The sequence below is a fragment of the Sturnus vulgaris genome, chromosome 5, assembly GCF_052056855.1.
Source record: "Sturnus vulgaris isolate bStuVul1 chromosome 5, bStuVul1.hap1, whole genome shotgun sequence".
Taxonomy (NCBI): Eukaryota; Metazoa; Chordata; class Aves; order Passeriformes; family Sturnidae; genus Sturnus; species Sturnus vulgaris.
Window position 1 is genome coordinate 7,494,202 of NC_142247.1, and position 22,533 is coordinate 7,516,734.

The 22,533-nt window shown below is 44.8% G+C and overlaps 1 protein-coding gene across 1 annotated transcript; it reads right to left on the reverse strand.

The window, feature by feature from the left end:
- Positions 1 to 4,730: 4,730 nt before the first annotated feature.
- On the reverse strand, positions 4,731 to 20,816 carry LOC106856198 (NADH-cytochrome b5 reductase 3). Its single transcript, XM_088164752.1, has 9 exons — positions 20,674 to 20,816; positions 17,337 to 17,468; positions 14,215 to 14,287; positions 11,934 to 12,040; positions 11,009 to 11,143; positions 10,066 to 10,144; positions 9,856 to 9,941; positions 7,742 to 7,841; positions 4,731 to 6,708 (listed from the first exon to the last, which is right to left on the reverse strand). Exons 1-9 carry the CDS (start codon positions 20,692 to 20,694, stop codon positions 6,536 to 6,538), a joined length of 906 nt encoding a protein of 301 aa, XP_088020878.1. The 5' UTR covers positions 20,695 to 20,816; the 3' UTR covers positions 4,731 to 6,535.
- Between the last annotated feature and the right edge of the window lie 1,717 nt (positions 20,817 to 22,533).

The window sequence follows — 22,533 nt, forward strand, 5'->3', positions numbered from 1 at the left end:
CTTTGCTCCTGTAACTGGATTATTTCTGGGATTCACTGGTGTGCTGATGGTGCTGTGCTGTCCCAGACACAAAACAGCCTGCTTTGAACCAGCCCTGGGCTTTCTCAAGACAGTGCTGCACAGTATTACCATATCATTAGTGGTATCAGGAAAGCAGGAATTTTCTGCAAAGAAAATGCTCCATCATCTAAAAAATAAACATCCTTCCATTCACAGCAGGTTTATAAAAAATACTGGTTATACCATTTCCAGCTCTACGAACTAAACCATGTGAAATGTGAACTAATTTCATTGTTTTGACACAAACTTCTTGTCCAAATGTTGGTTTTGAATCTGACTTGTTCTCTGAGCCATTACCTGTGGCATTGACCTTGAGTGCAATATGTGAGCATTGCTGCATTTTCTTTTTGCTTCCTCATTATTAACAGCTGTACATAACTTTAATCTCTCAGTTCCTAAGAAGCTCACATTTAGAAAGTTTGGATTATTAAGGAATGCATTACTGTGCCTACAAGTGTCAAAGCAAGTTCTGTTACAATGATCTCATCTGCAGCCTGTGTGAATTAAATATGTATTGATTTATCTGTCTAAATGTTCATAAATCTGTGCAATGATAACTGCAGAGGAAGAACATGGGAAAAAATAGAGCCTGTCTGCACAGAGGATTTATACCCAGCTCATTTTTCTACCTTGAACTTCAGTTTTAGCATCTACCTTGCAATTAGTCTTAATATTGATCTTGGCCATGCTGAAGGCAAAGATTCTCCCTGACTGCAGTGGGGTCAAGTTTGCACTCAGTTTTTGTTAGTATAAATCAATTATAATGTGAAAGTTCACTTGGGACATACTAAAAGTCTTGTAAATTCTGGTCTGCATTCTCAGTGAAACTCAACTTTCAGAAGAAACAAAAGCTCATCTTCCATTCGAATTTGAAGGGTTGGAAGATGTTTCCTAGGTTTATTAATGACAAAGGAAGTGTGTAATCATTCATTGCTGTACACAGGATTATGCTGGGCATTCACAGAATTACAGATAACAGTGCCATAAAATTCTTTTCCCATCAGTGACCAAATGAAATGATTTATGAAGGTCTGATCACTTGGGGAGAAAAGACAATCTGGTCAGTCCACACCCACATCTGTAACCTGTTCTTGGAATAAGAGAATCATTTAGGTTAGAAAAGACCTTCAAGATCACCGAGTCCAACTGTAAGCCAACCCTGCCAAGTCCACCATGTGTGTAAGTGCCACATCCAGAGACATCTAATGGACTGGTTTAGGACTACTGGAACAGGTTAGAAAAGCATCCTGCTGTGAGACTGCAATGTCTGAACTCTGAAGCTTTAAAGACTTACTCCCTATGAGAACCACAGAATGGCTTGAGTTGGACAGGACCTCAAAGCCCATCCAGTTCCAACCCTCTGCCATGGGCAGGGACACCTTCCACTATCCCAGGTTGCTCAGAGCCCCATCCAGCCTGGCCTGGGACACTGCCAGGGATGGGACTGCCACAGTAGTTGTGTAATAGACTAAGTGGGAAAATAATCCCGTTGGAAATACCTTCCCCTCCAGCTGCTGTCAGGAATCCTCTTCACTATTTTGAAAGTTATCAACCCTTATCACCAAATCTGGAACACCAGAAAAGTGCCCATGATGAGAAAGTTTACCAGAATGAGTAAATATTTGGTTTAAATGCAGCAAAGATGAAGAGAAAGAGAAGAGCAAACAATCCATCCCCTTTTACTTTATCCCAAAGGAGCTGAGGGAGCAGCATGCCACACACTCATACAAGCATCTTGCTTGCAGCATGGGAGAGAATTGTATTTTAGATTATTTTTATAAGTAGTTGTCCTGACTTTCTGCCACAACCCACCCTCTTTTTTTTTTTTTTTTTGGTGGCAAATGTATGTTTCTTGCAGCTGCATCTCGAGTTTTCATTCCATTTGATTTTTCTGTTTATCTACAAGCTCCCACAACATGGGAGTGTTTCCCATGGCTCTTTACCAAAGCAACTGTAAGAATCCTGCAATAATGACCTTTGATTCGTGAGATACACAACACGTGTCTTCATACTGGAAACTTCACATTCCTTACAGAACTTGGATACAAAATATATAAAAATTACCACAGCAGACTAAATACATTGTTTTGGTTTATTTAAAGACAACCTAGAAGCAGGCAGTAAATTACTGTAATAAACCACAAGCGAGGCAGCCCTGAAAACTGTTGTGATTTAAAAAGTTCTAAAGTCTTTAGAGTCATGAGTAAGAGAGAGACAGAAGAAAAAACTTTTTGCTGGCTTCCTCCAGCTCCAGAAGCAGCAATCCACAAATCAAACAAATCTGCAAATGAAACTAGCAGGAGCCCAAAAGAGGAGAATCAGCTCTTCCTGCAACAATTTCCTTGGGAGTCAGCCTGTGTCCATTGCTGCCCCAGCAGAATGGGCATCCTGAACACTAGAGGGGCTGGAAAGTAGGGAAATTTTTTCTTTCTACACTGTGGATAATTGGGAAGAATATTTGGGATAAAGAAATTAAATGCATGAGGCGAGTGTCACGTTCCCAAGGGAATGCTATAGGGATGTGCAGCTTCTGAACTGTACAAATAAATCAGGCTCCCACAGAAACCTTCCAAAGCTGGAAGGGACAGGGAAGAAAATTCCAAGAGTGGTGTGGGAAGTGCTTTCTCCCAAGTCATATTCCTTGTCCCTCTCTTGTTCCCGGCCCAGGTCTAAGCTGGTGTTCCCTGAGTGACTGCAGTTCCCTGGATGTGGAGGGAGAAAGTCCCTGCTGGAAAGTGGGAGAAATGTCCCTGCTGCTGCTGGGTCCTGGGTAGGCAGAGAACTCTGATCTTGGCAAGATGGGCTTGTGAGTATTGACTCAATCCTACCTCCTTTTTAATGAGTTATTTTAATTAGTCATCAGCAGGGACCACTTTTAGCCAGCTTGAGTAGGGGTCTTCCCAGATACCTGAGCTTCACAAGGCAAGAGAATGACTTGGCTTGGTAACTAAACACTCCTGAGCAATAGTCTGGTAACATCTCCACGTTTCACAGCTGATCCCTGTGCTGAAAGGATGCCTTTTTCTTCCCTTCAGACAATTCCAAGGCTCACTGCTCCCATCTGGGAACAGTCCCCAATCTGGATCTTCTGGTGGAGTTTCCCTGCTGGGTTCCTGCTCAGGAATCCATGGGGTACAAATTTAGCAGTTAATTCTTCTCACCCCTGCCCAGTTCTAATGCCAAGGATTTGGTGTCTGCCTTACCCTGCTGGAGTCTGGTTCCAGCTCTGTTCTTAGTGCTTCTGCTGCTTTCCTTTTCCCAGGAATTCCACCAACAGTGTGACAGTGTTTTCCACCTCCTCCAGGATTCCCTCTGTTGCATTTGGTTGCTGGAAGAATATCAAAACCTGGGGACTCCAGGGCTTTACTATCAGGAATTACATTCCTGGATTTGTTTATTGCCAAATATTATCTCTTCCCAACAAGGCACTGGGCATCCAAGGAATATAGACGTGGATGTGCTAACCACTCTGGAATGTCACAGCTTGGAAATATGGGCAGCTGGGGCTTTTCCTGGTGGTACTCATGATGTGTATTTTACCCAAGAGCTCATTCCAAAATCTTCCCCTGTATCCACCAAAAATTCCCTTATTCATTCCCCAGCTGCTTCCTCCCTCTTTTCCTTTATCCAACAGAATTTTTACAGGTGAATATTCCCCTCTGGAATAGCACCTTTCATTCCAAACATAATAACAAATGAATCATTTCCTTTGATCTTCATTATTAGGATTTCACCAAGAGCTGGGGGATGGAAAATGATCCTCTCCTGGCCCCTGCTGGATTCCTGGAGCAGGGATTCTCTCCCTCTTTTCCCTGCCCCCTTTCAGGCTTTGTTCCACAGCTTTTGCTTCCAATCCTTGGATCCTTTCCCTTGTTCCAGGAGCTCCCAGCAGTTCCACACCCTCTTTTCTCCCACCCTGATCATTTCTCCAGGAATGGATCTGTGCATTTCAATTCTCTTCTCTTTCCTCAACAATTCCCACCAATCCAGACCGACAGGTGACACAAGGAGTGCTCGGTGCCCACAAATCCAAACCCAGACCTGGCCATCCCTAAACCAGCAACTCCAAACACACAATCTTGGAAAATTTGCATTAATTCAAACATAACATTTAGCACACACAAAATGCTCAAGAAGCATCCTGTTCCCTTCAACTCCCAGGGGTTTTTGCACTGAACTCACATGGATTTGGGGATCAAGGGATTTCCCTGAAGACACTTGTGCAGTGGACACAGGACTCCTCGATCCTGTGACTCCAGCTTAGTCCAACCTGAGCCACCAAAAATTTTTGCCAAATATCCCCCAAACCCTTGTGATAACAGAACCCTCTGGTACTGCATTTTTATTGTTGGAAAGCCAGGAATTACTTTATTATCCTACCTCCTTTTTAATGAGTTGTTTTGATTAGTCATCAGCAGGGACCACTTTAGCCAGCTTTAGTTAAGTTTCACAGATTTATTGATCTGTTGTTTTGATCATGAAATCACTAAAACCTTAAGTTGCTAAATTAACCCTGAAAAGCTTCAATGAACAAATCTTGAGGGAACTGGGGATTGGATATCTTGGATCTTATGGCTCTTCAAGGACATTTTGGATTTACCCACTAATTTTGGTGCCAAGGGAAAATCCAAGTTAAGAATAATCAAAATATGAACCAGTTCTCATGAAACTCAGCTTTCCAAAACTTTATTCAGGATAAAAAAGGATGGGAATGACCTTGGTAAATACAATAATGAAAAAAATCTATGCATATCCCACAGTGATACAGACCAGCAGCAAGATCACTTCTCTCATATTTCTGCTTTTTTGCCTTTCAAAAAAAGGACAAGAACTTGAAAAATTTAGTAGTATTTCAACTTTGGAGCATAATATTAAAGAACAAGTTTCAGAAGCACACATCAAAAATTCAAGACTTGAGGCAAACGTCAAATTAATAAAATTAATAACAATATTATGTAATTGAGGTTCCTTAAATTAACTGCAGTATCTTTGCCTTTTTTCTTGCTGAAAAATGAACCTTTTAAATACACAGTACCCACCTGTGGTACGGGCACAAAAGAAAACACAGTGAGCTATAACCTCAAATTCCTACCCAATTTTTAAAAATTGCTATTGTACATTGACCCTTGTAGCTACCTCAGCACCCACAGTACTTCATACATGACTAAATATCCTTTCAGTCACTCTGATGTCATCACCAGAACAAGGTTTTTAGTTTCCCAGACTCCTTGCAGGACACCTCTTACCTCAGCAGCATCTCTGCTGGTCAGAAGCAGAAGGTTGGGCACACAAGATGCCTCCTGTGTCCTAAAAACTAGGTAAAAGACTGCTGTAAAAAAAGGATATTAAAAAAAATAAAAAATGAATCTGTAGTAAACAGCTTCTAGGAAACAGTTTTAGACTCAGTGAGACACTTGAATTTGCTGTCAGTTTGATGACTTAAGGCTTTTCCCATGCATCCTTACCAGGCAAACCCTGGGGAGCTTTGCCTGATTGAGACATGGAGGAGATTGGATGCTACTGCACCCAGAGCAGGGCTGCCTGCCAAAACCCCCCTGGCAATGAAACCTGGGCTCCCTTCAGTCCAAATCCATCTCTGAAAAACAACTGACAAGAAAACCTCATCCAGTTTCCACCTAGCATTTTTTATCACTGCACAAGACATGCAGAAGAACTGCTTTTGTACTCCTATGCCATCGGCCAGTACTTAGGAGTAAATACAAAATTAATAATTTTTTTTTCAGTATCCCACATATTATCAAGCAAAAAATTCAAGGTACTTGTGGAACAGTACCCAGAGACACCTTCTGTAGTTTCTTTCATTGCTCAGGGATGAGAACTGTGACCAGATGGGTAAGTGTTTGCACTTGAGAGAGGCTATTCTAAAACCCAAAGGAAACTCATTTTTTTATCACTGCCCTACCTCTCTGTTTTGATTAATGAGGCAGCTGCAACACCTTCAGTCATAAATGGCTAACTGGCATCCTTCAACTCAACAAACACCTTTAAACTGACGTTGCAAAGGTTGTGGATACAAGGCAAACACTCCTGGCCCTCAGAGCTCTGTAAGGATTACAATTTGGCATAAGCAAGGTGAATGATCCAACACTTTACATAGTTCATACTGAATAAAATCCTGGGTATGCACAGTGTTAGGAAGTAGGATATTACTGCCACTTGATTACAGCACTAAGAAAAAGCATTAAGTGAGTGTGTGCTGCCCTGAGCAGCTGCACTGTCCTCCCTGGACATGGAGCACACAACACAGAGCACGAGGCATCACCACCTCTCCACACACAGGTTTAGCACAGTTATGTGTCTTACTTGCCAGAGAATCTGAAAATATGAAGCATTTTTAATGTAAATATATTTTCCCAGCACTGTGCATCAGCCACCTCTGTAACTTTGTCCTGTTCCCCGTTAGATGTTCTTTTTTTCTTCCCTTATACACAAGATCCCTGAATAACAGTCATGTTTAGAAGGAGAACCTCATGTCCTTGGCATAGCCCAGTTTGTCCAGGTTGGGAATGCAAGCATACTGGATCATTGGAGGAGGTCCACACATGAGGATCAGAACATCATTCTGAGGTGGGGGCAGGTGGTCTCTGATCATCTCTTGGTTCACAAATCCTTGGCTGTAATCCCAATCTGTTTAAAGAAGTGAAAGTAGGGGAAGGGGAATGAGGTTAAAAGGAAGAAAAGAGAGATACAATTCCCTTTAGAAAGGAGAGATCCAGCTGATGAAGTTGTTCCCAGTTGGAACACTTACAGTGACAGTTTCACTGGGATTCAGGTTTAGCCTTCACATCTCCAGCCCTGGATGCTGAACAAACTTTTGCTGACCCAAACTTTTGAGAACCATAAGACTGGCACATTTTTTTTAATCTCAGTTTTGGTCAGGTTTCACCTACGACAGTGAAAGTCTGCAGAACAGCCTTGAGGAGGCCCAAGGAGGAACTTTTATCCCAACTGCTAAGATCAGTTCACAATTTCCCCAGAGAAGGGGATCAGAAATTCCAGGAAAACACTAAGTGCAGTGGATGATACAACAGCAACAGACTGTGAGGAGGGCAAGACGCTTCCCTCAGCATACCAGAGGTGTATTCTTGGTCACAAGGAAGAGGAGGCATGTGGCTTTTCCTTCTCTGCCCCAAACTCCCACTGAACATGAGTGTAAATCTAGCCTGATTGGGGGCGGGGGGGGCAGGACAAGGAATGGTAAGAAAGGAAAACCACAAGGAATGACACTGTTTAGCCTTCTCTTCCTCGAGCTTGTTCAGCAAGCTCAGGCAGGGATCTGTGCCTGGGAGCTACACAGGGCCTCTGGAACTGCAGCTGCCTCAGGGCAGGCTCCAAACACAAGGATAACATGTTATATTTATGTCTGTGGGGAAGGAGAAAAGGTCACCCTCCACAGGAGACAATGGTAAATATTCAGGTGTACCCACGGGAGGAACACTGCACTGCCACTGGCCCGAGGTGAGCTTTGGGAACACTTCCCTGCTAACACCTGAGCCTGTGTGCATCCCTGCATGGAGAATGACGTTACTGGAGGCACTCAGACGTTCACTAAGCAGGAAATGAATCATGAAGCTCAGGAATACACACATGGCATAGCATGTCTCCTGTAAAGCACATTAATACTCATGAGTTCCACATGAAGTGGCACTTTGGGTCTTACTTTCAGGTGCTGTGTCCAGCGTGTACCAACACTTGAAGCGATTGGGATTCTGAGCCTGGATCTCATCGAGCTCGGAACGTAACAGGATATCCTTCTCAGTCTGCAGGACAAGGAAAACAATGATCACACCCTGCATGTCAGTGCAGCCCTCAGATGGCCACAGAGCAGCAGCTACTGCACAGCCCTGAGAGACGGAAGGGATGACTCAACTCTGTTTTAAAGGCTGAAGAGACCAAACCCAAGTTATTTCCATGCCTAGCCTGTAGCAGAGCTAATAAAATGCTTGTAACTTTCCCAAATCCTGATCATGCAATGCCTTCCCTCTAAAAATAAAACAAAGAAAAGCCATCACTTAATCAGGGAATCAGAAGAATAAAGCCCTTTTTAGCATTATTACATCAAAAACTAATCCTGACTGCACATATCTCCCTACCCCTTCATACAGTACCATCCAGACAGGGAAATGCCAGGTTTTTCACCTTTGCCAATTCAAGTATCATCAGCACTGCCATATGGAGACTGGTTGGCTTTTAAAAAGTGTGTGGAATGAACAACCAAAAGGGTATCAAGTTGTAGTTGGAACAATAAATATTACTCAGGGTATCAAGTTTGGCTCCTCCCTGCAGCGACATCACTGAAGGCCAAAGGAAAGCCTTATTTCCCTAAGAGCAGCTGCAGTCTGGGCAGGAAGGAAAAGGGTAGGGACTGAAAGTGCAGCCACCCCTGCAGCCATAGTTATTTGGCACAGAGTCCATAACTGTGGGGATAGGGAGGAATGTGCAGCAGCTATTCCAGAGAAGGTGCTATTCCTGGATCTGCACCTGTGGGTGCTCCAGAAAAACTCCTACTGGCTCTGGCCAATTCCAAGTGTGTCAGCCAGAAGCACAGTAGGAGCCCATGTACATTGTTTTAAACACTTTAAAATGTTTTAAAAAGTTCCTTTCTATTGGTGGAGTTACTGGGTGCAAGGACTCTCTAAAGCCAGGACTGTTAACAGGCAGGACACTATTCCCCAGGCTCTCCCTCCTAGCTGCAGGGTTTCCCAGGCTACTAAAGCAGCTCCAACTTTGTATTAGCCATTCTGAATCATTCCTAGCAAATCCTGGCCCTCCTACCCTGATATCACTGCACTTTATGCCAAATCCAAGGGCTCCAGCCAGCAGCAGAGAGCACTGGCAGGGCTCCTCAGAACAGGGAATCTCAGCACTTGGATCATAGCTCCTGGGCAGAAAAACCTCAGGTTATAACTCAGGACTGCCTGGGTTGGAAGGGACCTTAAAGCCTATCCAGTTCCACCCCCCAGGTTGCTCAGAGCCCCATCCAGCCTGGCCTTGGACACTGCCAGGGATGCAGGGGCAGCCACAGCTTCTCTGGACAACTTGTGCACCCTCACAGGGAACAATTTCTTCCTCATATCCCATCTAACTCTGCTCTGTGTCAGTGTGAAGCCATTCCCCCTTGTCCTGTCACTGCAGGCCCTTGTCAAGAGTCTCTCTCCATCTTTCTTGTAGGCCAAGACATGGCACAAATGAAATGAGCACACTCTGAATATGAGTAGAAAAATAGAGGAGAGCCTAAAGAAGCTAAAAACCACAAGCACGAAGTGAAGCTCACCACAAATAATGACTCATAATCCAGACACAAATATTAATTAGAGGGAGAAATTAAAAAGCAGAAAGATTAACAGAGGAAGACATCAGGCAAAGAAGGGCTTTCCTCAGACAGAAAGATTCCACAGACAAACACTGCTGCAAAGCTGGGGAGTTAAAATTGATGGAGGAGACAAATGTCCACCCCTTTCATGTTTCCACTAAGAAAGATGGCTCTGAAAGTCTGGCCAAAACATGAACAACTTCCACAAAGGAATGCAGGGCTTTAGCATTTATAAACTGGATTAGAAACAGAGCAATGAGTCACAGGAAGGCAAACATTAGCAAACATTTCTGTAGTAATGCTAAACCCTCGATTTATCACAGTGCTTTTATATGGGAGGTTTCCAACATTTCAGTTCACTTCTCCCCTCGGGGTTTGCATCTCTGTGATTTCATTTGCTGAGTGGAGTCCTGCTAGGTAACTAAAATACTACAAGCAGAAAAAAAAAAGGACAGAATTACCTGATTAGCAAACAGCAGCTGGCAAATGGTGGGGTCATCTTTGTCCTTTATGATTGCTCGAATGATTTGCAGCATAGGTGTTATCCCTGGAAGGGAGAGGCAGGTCAGTGATGTGAGGATGGGGAGTAAAAGAAGGGACAAGTGGGAAAATGTGAGCAAATACATCTACCAGCTGTCAGAAACCACAGATGCATCCTTACAGATACCTACCAGTCCCCCCTGCAATCATCCCCACGTATTTCACTGTCTTGGTGACCGGTTCAGCTTTCTTTTCTGGCCGAATATCAAACTTGCCTGAAGAGAGAAAGAGATGGAAAACACTGAAGCAAGCAGGAAACACCTCCTGTTATCCCTTTCCAGCACATCCTGCTAAATTCATTTTGTTTCAGCCCTGTCACCCTTCCCTCCCAGGGAACAGAAAAGGTGAAGATGTCATGAATAAAAGCAATTCTGAAAGACGATTTTAATTCATGAGGTGGTAACTTCAGACACTGACATGGGTTATGACTTATCCTGTCCACAGCCCACATACACACCACAAAATTTCCATTTGCTCACATCCCATACTCCCAGTGACATTCACAAGCCCAGATTCTGGAAACAGTTCCACACGAAGGAATTGATCTGCTCAGAGGTTTTATTTCCCCTGAGCAGATTATTTTAAGGGTAAACACAAAATACGCAGCATGGTGGGTTTTTAAAATCTTTCTCTTTTTGAGCTGATTTGCCTATTTCAGCCATATACAACAGAGTCTGAAACTCCCCAAAATGTTGTGTTGTATTCACAGTTCTGTTCATCCAGGATAACATGAATGCTACATACAAAGCTCTAGAAAACCACGTGTCAGAGCTCTGCTCCACACAAAACTGCCAGAAGCTTTTTGTGACACATTTGTGGCTGCATTATACTAACACGAGAGATTTTACACTGACATAAAAGTAATGCCTACTCATAAAGTTAATTTTTACTTGAGAAATTAGCAGTGGACAGTGCAAATACCCAGTGTTTTTGCCAGTGTATAAACTATGTCCACATAAGCATGGAAAAAATCCATCCCTTACTTGAGAACAGCATCAATAAAAAGCACTTCTGTAGTAATAAGACATTTTTCCTGTACTGTTTATTCTGGGTAAATTCTGTTTCCAAACCAGCCTTGCCTTTTCCTTTGTACACAAGGAGGCCACTTGGTCCTCTGAAGTCAATGGTGTCCCCTATTTTCAGGCTGTCCAAGTATTGAGACATCTTCCCCCCATCAGGAAATTTGGGATGGACACCTCTGAAGTAGACCTGTTAAAAACAATAACGAAGCAATTCAATCTCACAGCTCAGAGAAGAGCATTTGCCTTTCAAATTTTTAGGTACAAATAGTCTTCATGCAAACAACACAACTACTCCATAAAGAAATGCAATGTCTGACTGACAAAAGATCAAAATGCCACTCCTGCCCCAATCTTTAGACAGGCACCAGTGATTTCTCCACTGTAATTCTGCAACACAGAAAATATTGATAATAATCAACACAAATTACACCCAAGTTTAAAAGGGGCTAGAAAAATAGAGAAAAAAAAACAGAACACTGATTTCAAAGAGCAAAATTCTAAGAGGAAATCCAGTGCAGATATTCATATTTTAAATTCCTAACAGCTTTAAAAGATAGGCAGTCTAGCTACCAAGAGGAAAAACAAAAGTACATTATCACAAGAGTTAAAATCACTTTCTTAACAATTAAATCAATCATTTCCACTGCCTGGATCAGTAATGATAATGACCACCAACCTCAGTGAGCATAATGACCAAACTCCATTAGCTTCAGAAGCAGCTGCCCATTCAGGCAAGGTTAATTCCTTATTCTAGAAGGATTAAAAAGCATATAAACATCTGCAGGTCTACAGAGAGGATGGAAAATGACACAGCATCTCATGGGACAGCCTCACTAAAGAAGTGGCAGCAAATGCCATGTGGGCTGTAGATAATGGCACAGTCCTGAAGAGAAGTCAGCACACCAAACTTCACATCAAGGCACTGTAAAGGCGGCTCAGAAGCTGCCCAGCCTAGGAAGAGAGTGTGACATTCTCACCTTGACAACAAGATCCACAAAGCCCTTGTCATCGTCACTGGAAACTGGAGTGTAAGGTCTGACAACCAGAGCTCCATCAATCCGTGCAGACAGGTAGATGTGCTGCCCTGTTGCAGGGAAAAAAACCCCAAAATTAGTTTTCTTTCATAATATTTTTCTTTCAGTGGATGTGCTGAGTTGGCATGGACTGAAATACAGCCTCAAAGCTCTAACTACCTTCTTTAGGGGCATCACTTCTTCCTTTCTTATTTTCCTGACATTGCAACACCTTGCCAGAATTGTTAGTCATGCACAGATCTACCTGGAAGGACAGACAACTCCACTGCTAATTCTGTGTGTCAATCATAACTTCATGCATTTACATTTACCAAAACCTGAACTGTACCTGTGGTCTTTCAAAAGATGGGATTTGTCTCTCCTGTACAGACAAATAAAATGGACACAGGAGGGGAAAACTGTCCAGTGCTGTTCACAGGTCTTTATTAAAATGTATCAGTTGTAAACTGCCAGAGCTTAGTTAAAACTGAGTTTGTAGCTGTTCTTGCTTTGACCACAGACACCTCATGTCTTCCAGCAGCTCTCCAGCTGCCTTTGCTAAGGCTGCCCAGACACAAAGCACTTTTCTAACCCTGCTATTCCTCCAGCTTAACATGTGACTGCAGCAACCACATTTCCATCTGTCTCACATCCTCTGAGCTCTCTACAACAGGTTCTCTTCTCAATATCTACATCTTTTTTTTCTGAAAAAAACAAGAGAAGAACTAGCTTCTATGGAAGGTTTTCCTATAAAATTCCAGCATTCTGAAGACACCCAAGTGAAGATTAACCAGGGGGGAAGTGAGAGGTTTTGAGTTTTGTTTTTTTTATCACCATTAGGTCAACGAACAAAGCATCTCCAATGATGGCACAGCTCCTCTGCCTGTTACAGGAACACAAAGAGAGAGGATTTTACCAGGAGCTGGTTTGCAAATGATCATAATAACCATATTACATTAGCTCCAGAAGCAGCTGACCCTTCAGGCATGGTTAATTCCTCACTTCAGAAGGATTACAGAGTGCTAGGTGAAGGAAGATGTGCTACCTGGGGACTTGGGGAATATGAGCAACCATAACTCACCTGCAGCTTTACATGGACATCATATTACAGTAACTGCCCCAGCACAGCCTACAGACATGCTACAGACATGCTGGAGGGAGCTGCAGCAGGGAGCTCCTGCTCCTTCTCTAGGGCAGAAGTGGCTGCAGGCACACACCCACAGACCCCTGGTGACCACTGCAGACTGTCAGCCTGCACAGTGGGGCTGCTGCTGGGGCACATCTCACAAGAACTGGTACAAAGGAGAAAAAGTGCCCCTCCCAGAGAGAAAACATGCTTCATGCCCTCACCTGTTAGAGCTTTACTCCACCCTGACAGGACATGGGGCCACATACAACCCTCTCCCTCAGAATGAAGCTTTCAGTGCTTTGGGTAATAAAAGACAAATGCTGGTGCTGGAATAAACATCATCTGCCACCCAACTGCAGCTCTGCTGCTCCCAGCTGCTTTTCCATCCTCTGCAGCTTTCAGCTCTCTCTGCTTGCCAAGTCTCACTCTGCAAACCACTCTTCAATGTCCATTTTGGACAAGCCAGGGAAAGGAGCTTTGCTTTCATGGCTACTAAAAAGATCAAGAGACTTCTAACACCCCAAACAAGAAGAAACTTAACACCTGGAAAAGGTGCTGACAACAACCACGCAGGGATCACTGTAGTAGCTTGTTAAAGTGGAAGTCCTATTAAACACAAGTCACAATTAAATGCTCTTTATACAAGCAGGAGGAAACAATGGCACTAAGCTGTTATGGAAGGCACCACACCCCGTGGCAGAGCCTTTAGAAACATCTATCCCTGGGTGATTCAAAAGTTCCATGAAATTCAGAAGTGAGGAGATCATCTGGTAAACCACAGGGTTAGAGGAGAAGTGGATGTGAGTGGTGCCTCAAGGCATGGAAAAGGACTGCAGGGATTCAGCCCCACAGGAATAACACATGCTGGAAAGCTGAGACTGGAAAAGTACAAGTGAAGACCTGTGTTTGTTCCTACTCTCTCCAAAGAAACAAGCTGGATGTTCACTCTGTACACTGTGGATTACTCACAGCACGAGGATAACCTTGCAGAGCTCTCACTAACAGCTCCAGCCACACGAGCAGTATTCCAAATTCAAAACGTAGGGGGAAAAACCCCCACAAAATCTCTTGTATAATTAATGCAAGCAACACTTGGATTCTTCATAAGGAACATACCTAGAGGGAGACCCAGAACGTGCTCCATGGAAGGGAGAGCAAATCGAAATCTCTTTGTGTCATGACTAACTTCCTGAAAGAGGAAAATCAAAGAAACAGTCAGCTCTGTTGTTGGGATTTCATGTTTGTGATTTTACTTCTAAAACAAGACAAGTCTGGCATCCTGCAGGATTAGGAATTAATGACACTTAATGATACTTGTGTGCAGATTAAGACTAAGTGATAACTTTCAAATATTATGGACATTTACACTGCTTTCTGTGAGAAGGCCTCAAGATAAATATTAATTAGCTCTTTAATTCTCATTTCAAGTTTAAATAGGCAACATTTCAAGGACAAAGTATTCTCATTTTCATTTCTCAAAATCAGATGAATTAATCATTTCAATGGAAGCAGCAACCTGGTTTCTTTTGCTATGGTAAGGTCCTTAAAAATATTTTCCCTGTAAAAATTAATTTTAATTAATTAAAATTAATTAACCTGAATTAATCCATAAATGAAATTGAAAAGAGCACTGTACTTACATATGAACAAAATTATGACAATATATGCAGTCCTGCTGGGATAATTAATCTAATCTTTAGCAAAGTCACACCTTGAATAAAATCTTGGCAATAAGTAATTAAATATTATTTCTTATATTATGTAAGTTTTATATTTGAAAAATCATGTCATATTCACAGGAGCAAAAGACACAGCAAAAAAAAAAGACAGAAAGAAACAGCATACAGCCTAATGCCTCACCCAGTGACCTTCTGTTTTTGTAATCCTTATTTTGTTTGCTTAACTGTTTTAAAAGTAGCCAATGGAGACCTATTTCTTCCTCACAGTTTGTCTCATCTTCCCTTACTATGGTCATACTGATGAAATTTTCTTCACAGTACCTCAATTTAAAGCAAATCCTGAAGGAAGAAGGGAACTGGTTGTCAGTCTCAAAAGGGCTTCTCTGTACTTATGTCTATTCAAGAGTAGTGCCTTCCAATTGAAAATTCCTTTAGAAAGACAACTAATGTGGACCTAACACTGCTGCTGTTTCTGTATGGGCATTTCAGCACTCTATGGAAATCATTGGATTTTGCCAATAATGCTTCATTTTTATTATGCTGTCTTTAACAGTATGCAGAAAGAACAAAGCTCTGAATTGCCACTTAATCACCTGACCGATTGAAGTCGAGACAGTTTAGCTGAAGGTGACTACAAACAAATATTTTGGTGCATCATGAGGCAATTGTGAGAAACTAAGAGGATCAGGAAATCCCCAATACCTAGATCAGCATGCCTGTGCTTCTCTCTCTCACACAGCCAGGACACTGAGCCTGCCACTCTGCAAGGTGTCATCAGGGCAGGATTACAGCCTTAGATCAGGATATGCTTCCAGCAGGTGGTCACTGGCCTTTGGCACTGCCCAAAGCACCTGGAAGCCCTTGGCCACACACTTCTGTCTCAAGCTGCAGTGTCAAGGAGTCTTCCATCCTTGTCAAATGCAAAGCTGGAGAAGTTTTTGCAGGCTGGTGCTTTGCCAAAGCCACTGAAAGGCAACAAGTTAATTATATACACCATTATAAAACCAACCAAACTGAAGTTGTTGGCTTTTTCAAGGTATGAACTAAATTAGCACATCTAACTATATTATAAAAGATTTTTCCTATGCCATGCACTAGGAAGCAGCCTCGAGACTCTGTTCAAAACACAGGTGTAGCAGACACAATTTGGACACATTATAGAATCATAGAAGGATTTAGGTGGAAAGGACCTTAAAGATCACCCAGTTTATCCCCCTGCCATGGGCAGGGACACCTTCCACTATCCCAGGTTGCTCAGAGCCCCATCCAGCCTGGCCTTGGACACTGCCAGGGATCCAGGGGCAGCCACAGCTTCTCTGGGAAACCTGTGCCAGGGCTTCACCACCCTGACGGAACAATTTCTTCCTCATATCCAATCTATCCCTGCTCTCTGTCACTTTAGAGCCATTTCCCCTTGTCCTGTCACTCCAGGTCCTTGTCAAGAGTCTCTCTCCATCTTTCCTGTGGGCTCCCTTCAGGCATAATGAGGTCACCCCAAAGCCTTCTCCTCTCCAGGCTGAACAATCCCAATTCCCTCAGCCTTTCCTGACCTCATGAGAAGTAGGGAGCCTATAGTAACAGTGTGGTTGCAGTACATCTGGGAAATAAATTCAGCAATGTAGCTCAGCCCAAGTCACAGGGAAGCTCCCAGTTCCCACAAATCCAGGATTCAAAATGACAGTATTTCTTTTGTTTCCTTTGGCAGAACCAGTGAAAGCCAAGTTATGAGTGCACCTCAAACAAAGCTCTGTTCCAGTCCAAAGTCTTCTGATTCTGAATAGCTCAAAACCTTAAAAAGTCAACGCTAAAAATATCCTCAGGTGTGACTCTATACCTGAAAAGCCAAGATTTCTCTCTCATGCTTTTGATGGTTGGTTTACCTAAGGGAAACCCAGACTTTTCAACTTTGGTGGCTTTGGCTCACTTCCCACAAGCATAGTAACCAACTTCTGATGGCAAGATCCACCCCTGGAAACATCATGACTTTCCTCTGGTACCCCACTTGAGCAAGAATTTAATTTTGTACCAGGAGGCTTTACTTTTAACAGAGAGAAAGAGAAGTTGAGACAGTTCAGGTGCTATCAGGACTGCATGATTTAAACACCTTTATTCCTGTAACACATTCCAGTACACCAATCCAGTAACAGGAACCAGTATCAACAAACTGGTATCCACCAGTATGAACCAGCAGCAACGTAGTTCTGACAGCTGCTGTTGAATGCCACTGACCATGAAAAAGCTGCTTGCTCTGCCTGACAGCAGGACTTGTGTCCCTTAGCCCAGCCAGTGGTGCTCAGTTTGGGAATTTGTGCTGATGTACTCCACAACATGAGACATGTGACTGTGATGATTCCTAAGCAGCATTCTCCACTCTAAACTGTTTGGAAACAAGCTGCTTGCAGAACTGCAGAACTCACCACACAAAGAGCTTTTATAAAGAAGTCCTAGCCTCAGGACAAAAGTATCCACCCCGTTGGGACATCACCCAAGACTTCAGAAGCTGTAAGCATTTCACAGCACCCACGGAGAGGACATGCTCAGCTCTACACGTGCACCTACCTCCTTATCAATGAGCCTCAGTGCATACTTCACTTCTGGGTCCTTCAGGGTAATTGCAGGCTGGGGATTCCTGAAAAGCCTCATGACGGTGCTGTAGATCAGCCATAGTGGGTATGTCACAACCTGACGCAACTGCAGCAGCACAGAAACAGAGTCAGACACGTGTGCAGAATGAGAGAGAGTTATCTGGGTGACAAGGAATAGGGTACTGTGCCGTGGCAATCTGACCACTAAAAATAATGTGTTTATTTGAGCAAGAAGAAGCATTATTTAAAAAAAATATTTAAAAAATCCTAAACCCACAGATTTGCTTTATGGCATCACTCCTGTGTTGAGGCACAAGCACGGGGCTGCCACGCTGGCAGCTGGACACAAAGTGAGGCTGTCACAGCCTCCATGTCCCCAGGTCTCCTGACAGGGAGGCCAAATCCCCATCTCCAGCAGGCACAGAGCACACGTGTCCAAATATACAGAGAATCACAGAATATCCTGAGTTGGGAGGGGCCCATCAGGATCATCCAGTTCATCCCCGGCCCTGCACAGGACACCCCAACAATCCCATCCTGTGCCTGAGAACATTTGTCCAAATGTTCCTTTGCACTCTGTCAGGCTTGGGGCTGTGACCATTCCCTGTGGAGTTCCAGTGCCCAACCACCCTTTGGGGGAAGGTTCCTTTTCCTAATATCCAACCTAAATATGTGGCTGACCATACTGATCAACACTGACCCACACAAACAGCACTGAAGGGCTCATCCTGTTCCCCTCCCCACCGATGGGGATGAAGGTCCATGAGTGGGAATTCCATACCCACACACCTGTACGAGGTGGATCCCTTGCCCAGGCAGAGTGTGCCCACCCTCCAGGCTCCCCAGCTGCTGCCATCTGCACATAAGGGCCACTGTTGCACAGACTCCTTCACAGGCCACCCCATAATTTGGGATCTCCACTTGACCACAGACCCCATACTCTCTCTGGCAGCTGAGCAGGGCTTTGCCAGCCATGCCACACTGCTGCTGGGTGCTGGCACATGCACACACCCTCCGGCTCAGAGTAGCATCTCTTCCCTGGGAAAGCTGCCAAGCTGCAGGACACAGCCAAGGGACAGCCCTTCTTGTCCCTTTATCATCATTTTCCCCACATCTGAAACTTTATAAGACAGGAACAGATTATGCTCTGACACCACACCACCCTCTCTTCACATTGGGGCAGGAGAATAAACTGCACAACTACTTATAAAAATCCTCTCTGACCCAGTAACTTATTATTCAACACTTCAACAGAGGAGAGGGGAAAAGCATGACTATAGTAAAAAAAAAAAAAGAGCTCAAAGTTCTGCCTGCTTAGCTTTCACTTTCATTTTATTTTAAAGGGACCCGAATAGTATTTTAGAATGGCATTTGTGTAACTGTGAAAGTCCCTCAGGCGGCTATAAAAACTCCTACATTATTAATAATAGAACTCTGGGACAGCATAAATTCTCTCTCCTTAAAATACAGGTTTTAAATATATCATCATTGTGTACAGCCTGAGGGCACACCATGCCATACACACACTGCAGTTTTATTTGGGAATACTGAAATAGCTCCATACAGGTTGTTTCTGAAGAAGCTGAAGTTTACAGGAAAATTACTCCTTAACTCTCATAGATCCACCAGATTACTGCAGCTCTGGGAAGAAAAGTCACAAAAAAGGGCAGAAGGAGGGAAGTTGTTGAAGGCGACAGAGCAGCAAGTAAGGTCCTTAAAGAGAAATTAACATGTGAGTGAGGTCTGGTGGCAACAGCAAGCTGACTCTGCAGCAGGTGCTTCAAATGAGACATAAATAAGTTAAATCAGATTCATTTCCAAATGTGGTTATCTAAAATGAACAAAGACATAGTGCTGCTGTTGTCAGGCAATGAGAAATAATTTTAACACAGCATTAACCTTGTGGAAAGCAATTTGTTATTCATGGTCAATTAGTGCAAAAGTCTCATGGGATTTGGCCTGGAAAGAAACAGCACACCCTCTAATTCAGAAAGCTATTTTAGCCCCTTACTCAGATCTATCACCAGGTGGGCAGAAAAAAGGGGAAGAACTGAAGGCTGAATGATTACAAAAAGTCATACTTGCTAAGAAAAGCATTCTCTGAGTTAAAAGTAGCTCTATACTCTCACCACAAGGCAGACCAAGATATTAATGAAGATAACTGCACAGCATCAGGTCTCCAGCAGCAGAGAGCAACAGGCTGACCACAAGGCCTGGGAATCACTAAATGGGGACCTTGTGACTCATCATTTCCAGCTGCACAAATCTTTGCGAACAGACAAGGCAGAATTAGTAACTGAGCAGGAATTTTTATTAATGGAAAGAGGCCTCTGTGTGATAACAAAGAGAAAAGCCATGGAGACTGCACTGCCAGGGCGTGGTGAGCAGAGCACAGTCCAACACTCCAGCACTGCCCTGCCCTACAAACACACAAACCAAGCCCTGCCTTGGCATGAGAATCCTCGTACCCTCGGCTTCCAAAACTCCGTTTTTGAAGTAATCTCAGCTAAACTCATCTGTTTCAGAAGCCAACGAGAGGATAAAGGGATTTCTTCGCTTGTGCAGCTTTAGCCTCATCTCCTCTGTTCCGTGCACCTTATGAGCAGCTGTACCCAAAGGAGCACATGCTGGATGCAGCTCCCTCCTGCCCCTCTCACAAACCCAGAGAAAAAAGTGTTCGAGCACAGGAGCAAAGAACTGCAACAAGCAGCTGAGAAAAGAGGCTAACAGCGCTGCAGACCCACTGCTCAGCAGGCATGATCATAGAGACAATCGTGCAATGGTTTGTGTTAAAGATCATCTCGTTCCAAAACCGCGGGCAGGGACACCTTCCACTATCCCAGATTGCTCAGAGCCCCATCCAGCCTGGCCTGGGACACTGCCAGGAATGGGGCAGCCACAACTCCGGGCAATCGGTACCAGGGCCTCACCACCCTCACAGGGAAGAATTTCTTCCTCAGCCACTCTAAACCTACGCTCCTACAGCCTGAAATTATTCCGACGGGGGAAAAACCACAAGCATTCAGAGCCTCCAACAATAACAAAAACAACAGTAACAACCATAACAACAACAGATATCCGCGGAGCTGGGACGGCAGAAGCCGCCGGCCAGGCAGCCAGCACAGGCACAGGCACCAACACGGCCCTGGAGCCTCCGCAGCGCCTCAGGCGAACCGCGGGGACACCGGCACCGGCTCCAGCACCGCGCGGTCCCCGGGCGGCGGGGACACCGCCACGGCCCGGAGCGCTGCGGGCGGAGCCGGGCTTGGGCAGGAAGGGACCCCGCTCCCGGCCGCACCCCGGGCACTCACCACGCTGAGCTGTGCCCCCATCGCTGCCCCGACACACGGCGGGCACCGCCCCGCTCCGCCCCGGCACGTCACACACCGCGATGAACCGCGCCTGTCCCGCTCCGCCCCGTGACGTCACACGCCGCGTTGCACTGCGCCCCGCCCCTCCTCGTGACGTCACGAACTCACGCCCCGCCCCATGACGTCACACACCGCGCTGGGCTGCGCCCCGCCCCGCGACGTCACGCACAGCGCGAACCGCCCTTCTCCAGCTCCGCCCCGTGACGTCACACACCGCGCTGGGCTGCGCCCCTCCCTGTTTCGTGACGTCACGCCGCGCCCCGCCCAGCCATGGCCGCGGTGCCGGCCGGGATCTTTCTCCGGGCTCCCCGCTCTGTGTGAGCGCGGTGCTCCCCGAGCGCCGTTCTGCGCTTTATTGACCGCCTGAATTATCACAGCCTGCTCTGGGTTTGGAGGGATTTTCAAGATCATCTCGTCCCAACCCCCTGCCATGGGCAGGGACACCTTCCACTATCCCAGCTTGCTCAGAGCCCCATCCAGTCTGGCCTTGGACACTGCCAGGGATCCAGGGGCAGCCACAGCTTCTCTGGGAAACCTGTGCCAGGGCCTCAGCACCCTCGCAGGGAACAATTTCTTCCTCATATCCCATCTAAACCTCCTCTCTTAGTGAAGAGGAAGCTTATCCCCTTGTCCTGTCACTCCAGGCTTTTGTCAAGAGTCTCTCCCCATCTTTCCTGCGGGCTCCCTTCAGGCCACAATGAGGTCACCCCGAAGTCTTCTCCAGGCTGAACAATCCCACTTTTCTCAGCTTTAAAGATTCCTTAGTGACATTGTTTATCCAAAAAGCACCAGAATTGAGCTGTCCAGTAAGATAAGATGTTTCAGCCAGGCTCCCTTAAATTTTGGTTTACACCAATGTGTGAAAATTAGTGACTAGTAACCACATATCTTTGTGTCTGTGCTAAACATGAAACATTCAAATCTCTTTAATTAATATGTCTTCACATATTATGTCTTCACAATATGTCTTCGATGATTTCTAGACGGTTTCTCCATACAAAATCAAGAAAGGTGTATGCTTGTCAGTCTTAAAAATCAAATATTTAAAAAAGTCCTCCCTTATCTCCTAGGCTCACACAGAGTTACTGAGCCCCCAGTGTCCCCAGGCAATGTTTTCTTTCAGCCTCATGGTTTCCAGAGTGTGCTCATCTGGCTGTGAGAACATATCATAAGTCAGTCATTATTTACTTATTAAACCTGGGAATTAGCACTGGTAAGTGAAAGAATATTAACAGACCAACCTAATGGCAAGAAGGTTGTGCCACTGTCCAGGTACACATGCTAAGCTTCAGGGAGCAGCTGGAGTTATTTTTTCCTGGAGTTTCTATGACAAGAACATGCCTGGCTCTGTAATCTTCATTATTTTCTCTTTCAGGACGACAGCTGCTGCACCAGAAACTCCGCAGTAATTGGAGAGATTGTAACACCACTGGCTACAGAAAAGGACTCCAAGACTGAGAGGCTGAGGCTTAGGAAAAGGGAGATAACTGAGACAGGCACAGGGATCCTGGAGTTTGGTGGGAAACAATGTGGCAGGAGAGGTTCCAACTTGAAAATTAATTTTTAAGGAAGGGTGGAGACCTCGGTGTCTCCATGCTCTGCTTTCCCTGAGCTCTGACTCTGACCAGCCCAGGCTGTGCCTCCACTGCTTTTCAGCGTGTGACAGCTTGTGGGGACTTGGCAGCAATAGCCAAAGCTCCCATGGGAATGTCCAGCATCCTCAGTGTCTGATAAACTTTCCTCTTCCCTACATGCAAAAAGTGACCCAAAGACCTGCTCTGTCTTTTCCTGGGAAAGGAC

What these genes read in the sequence shown, in the direction of transcription:
- LOC106856198 (XM_088164752.1), bottom strand. Translation starts at nt 20,694, where the DNA reads ATGGGGGCACAGCTCAGCGTG. An exon ending in TGTACAAAGGAAAAGGCAAG is followed by an intron (nt 10,145 to 11,008) that starts GCTGGTTTGGAA and finishes TCTTCAGGCAAG; the next exon opens with TTTGATATTCGGCCAGAAAA. An exon ending in GATGATTGCAGGGGGGACTG is followed by an intron (nt 9,942 to 10,065) that starts GTAGGTATCTGT and finishes TCTCCCTTCCAG; the next exon opens with GGATAACACCTATGCTGCAA.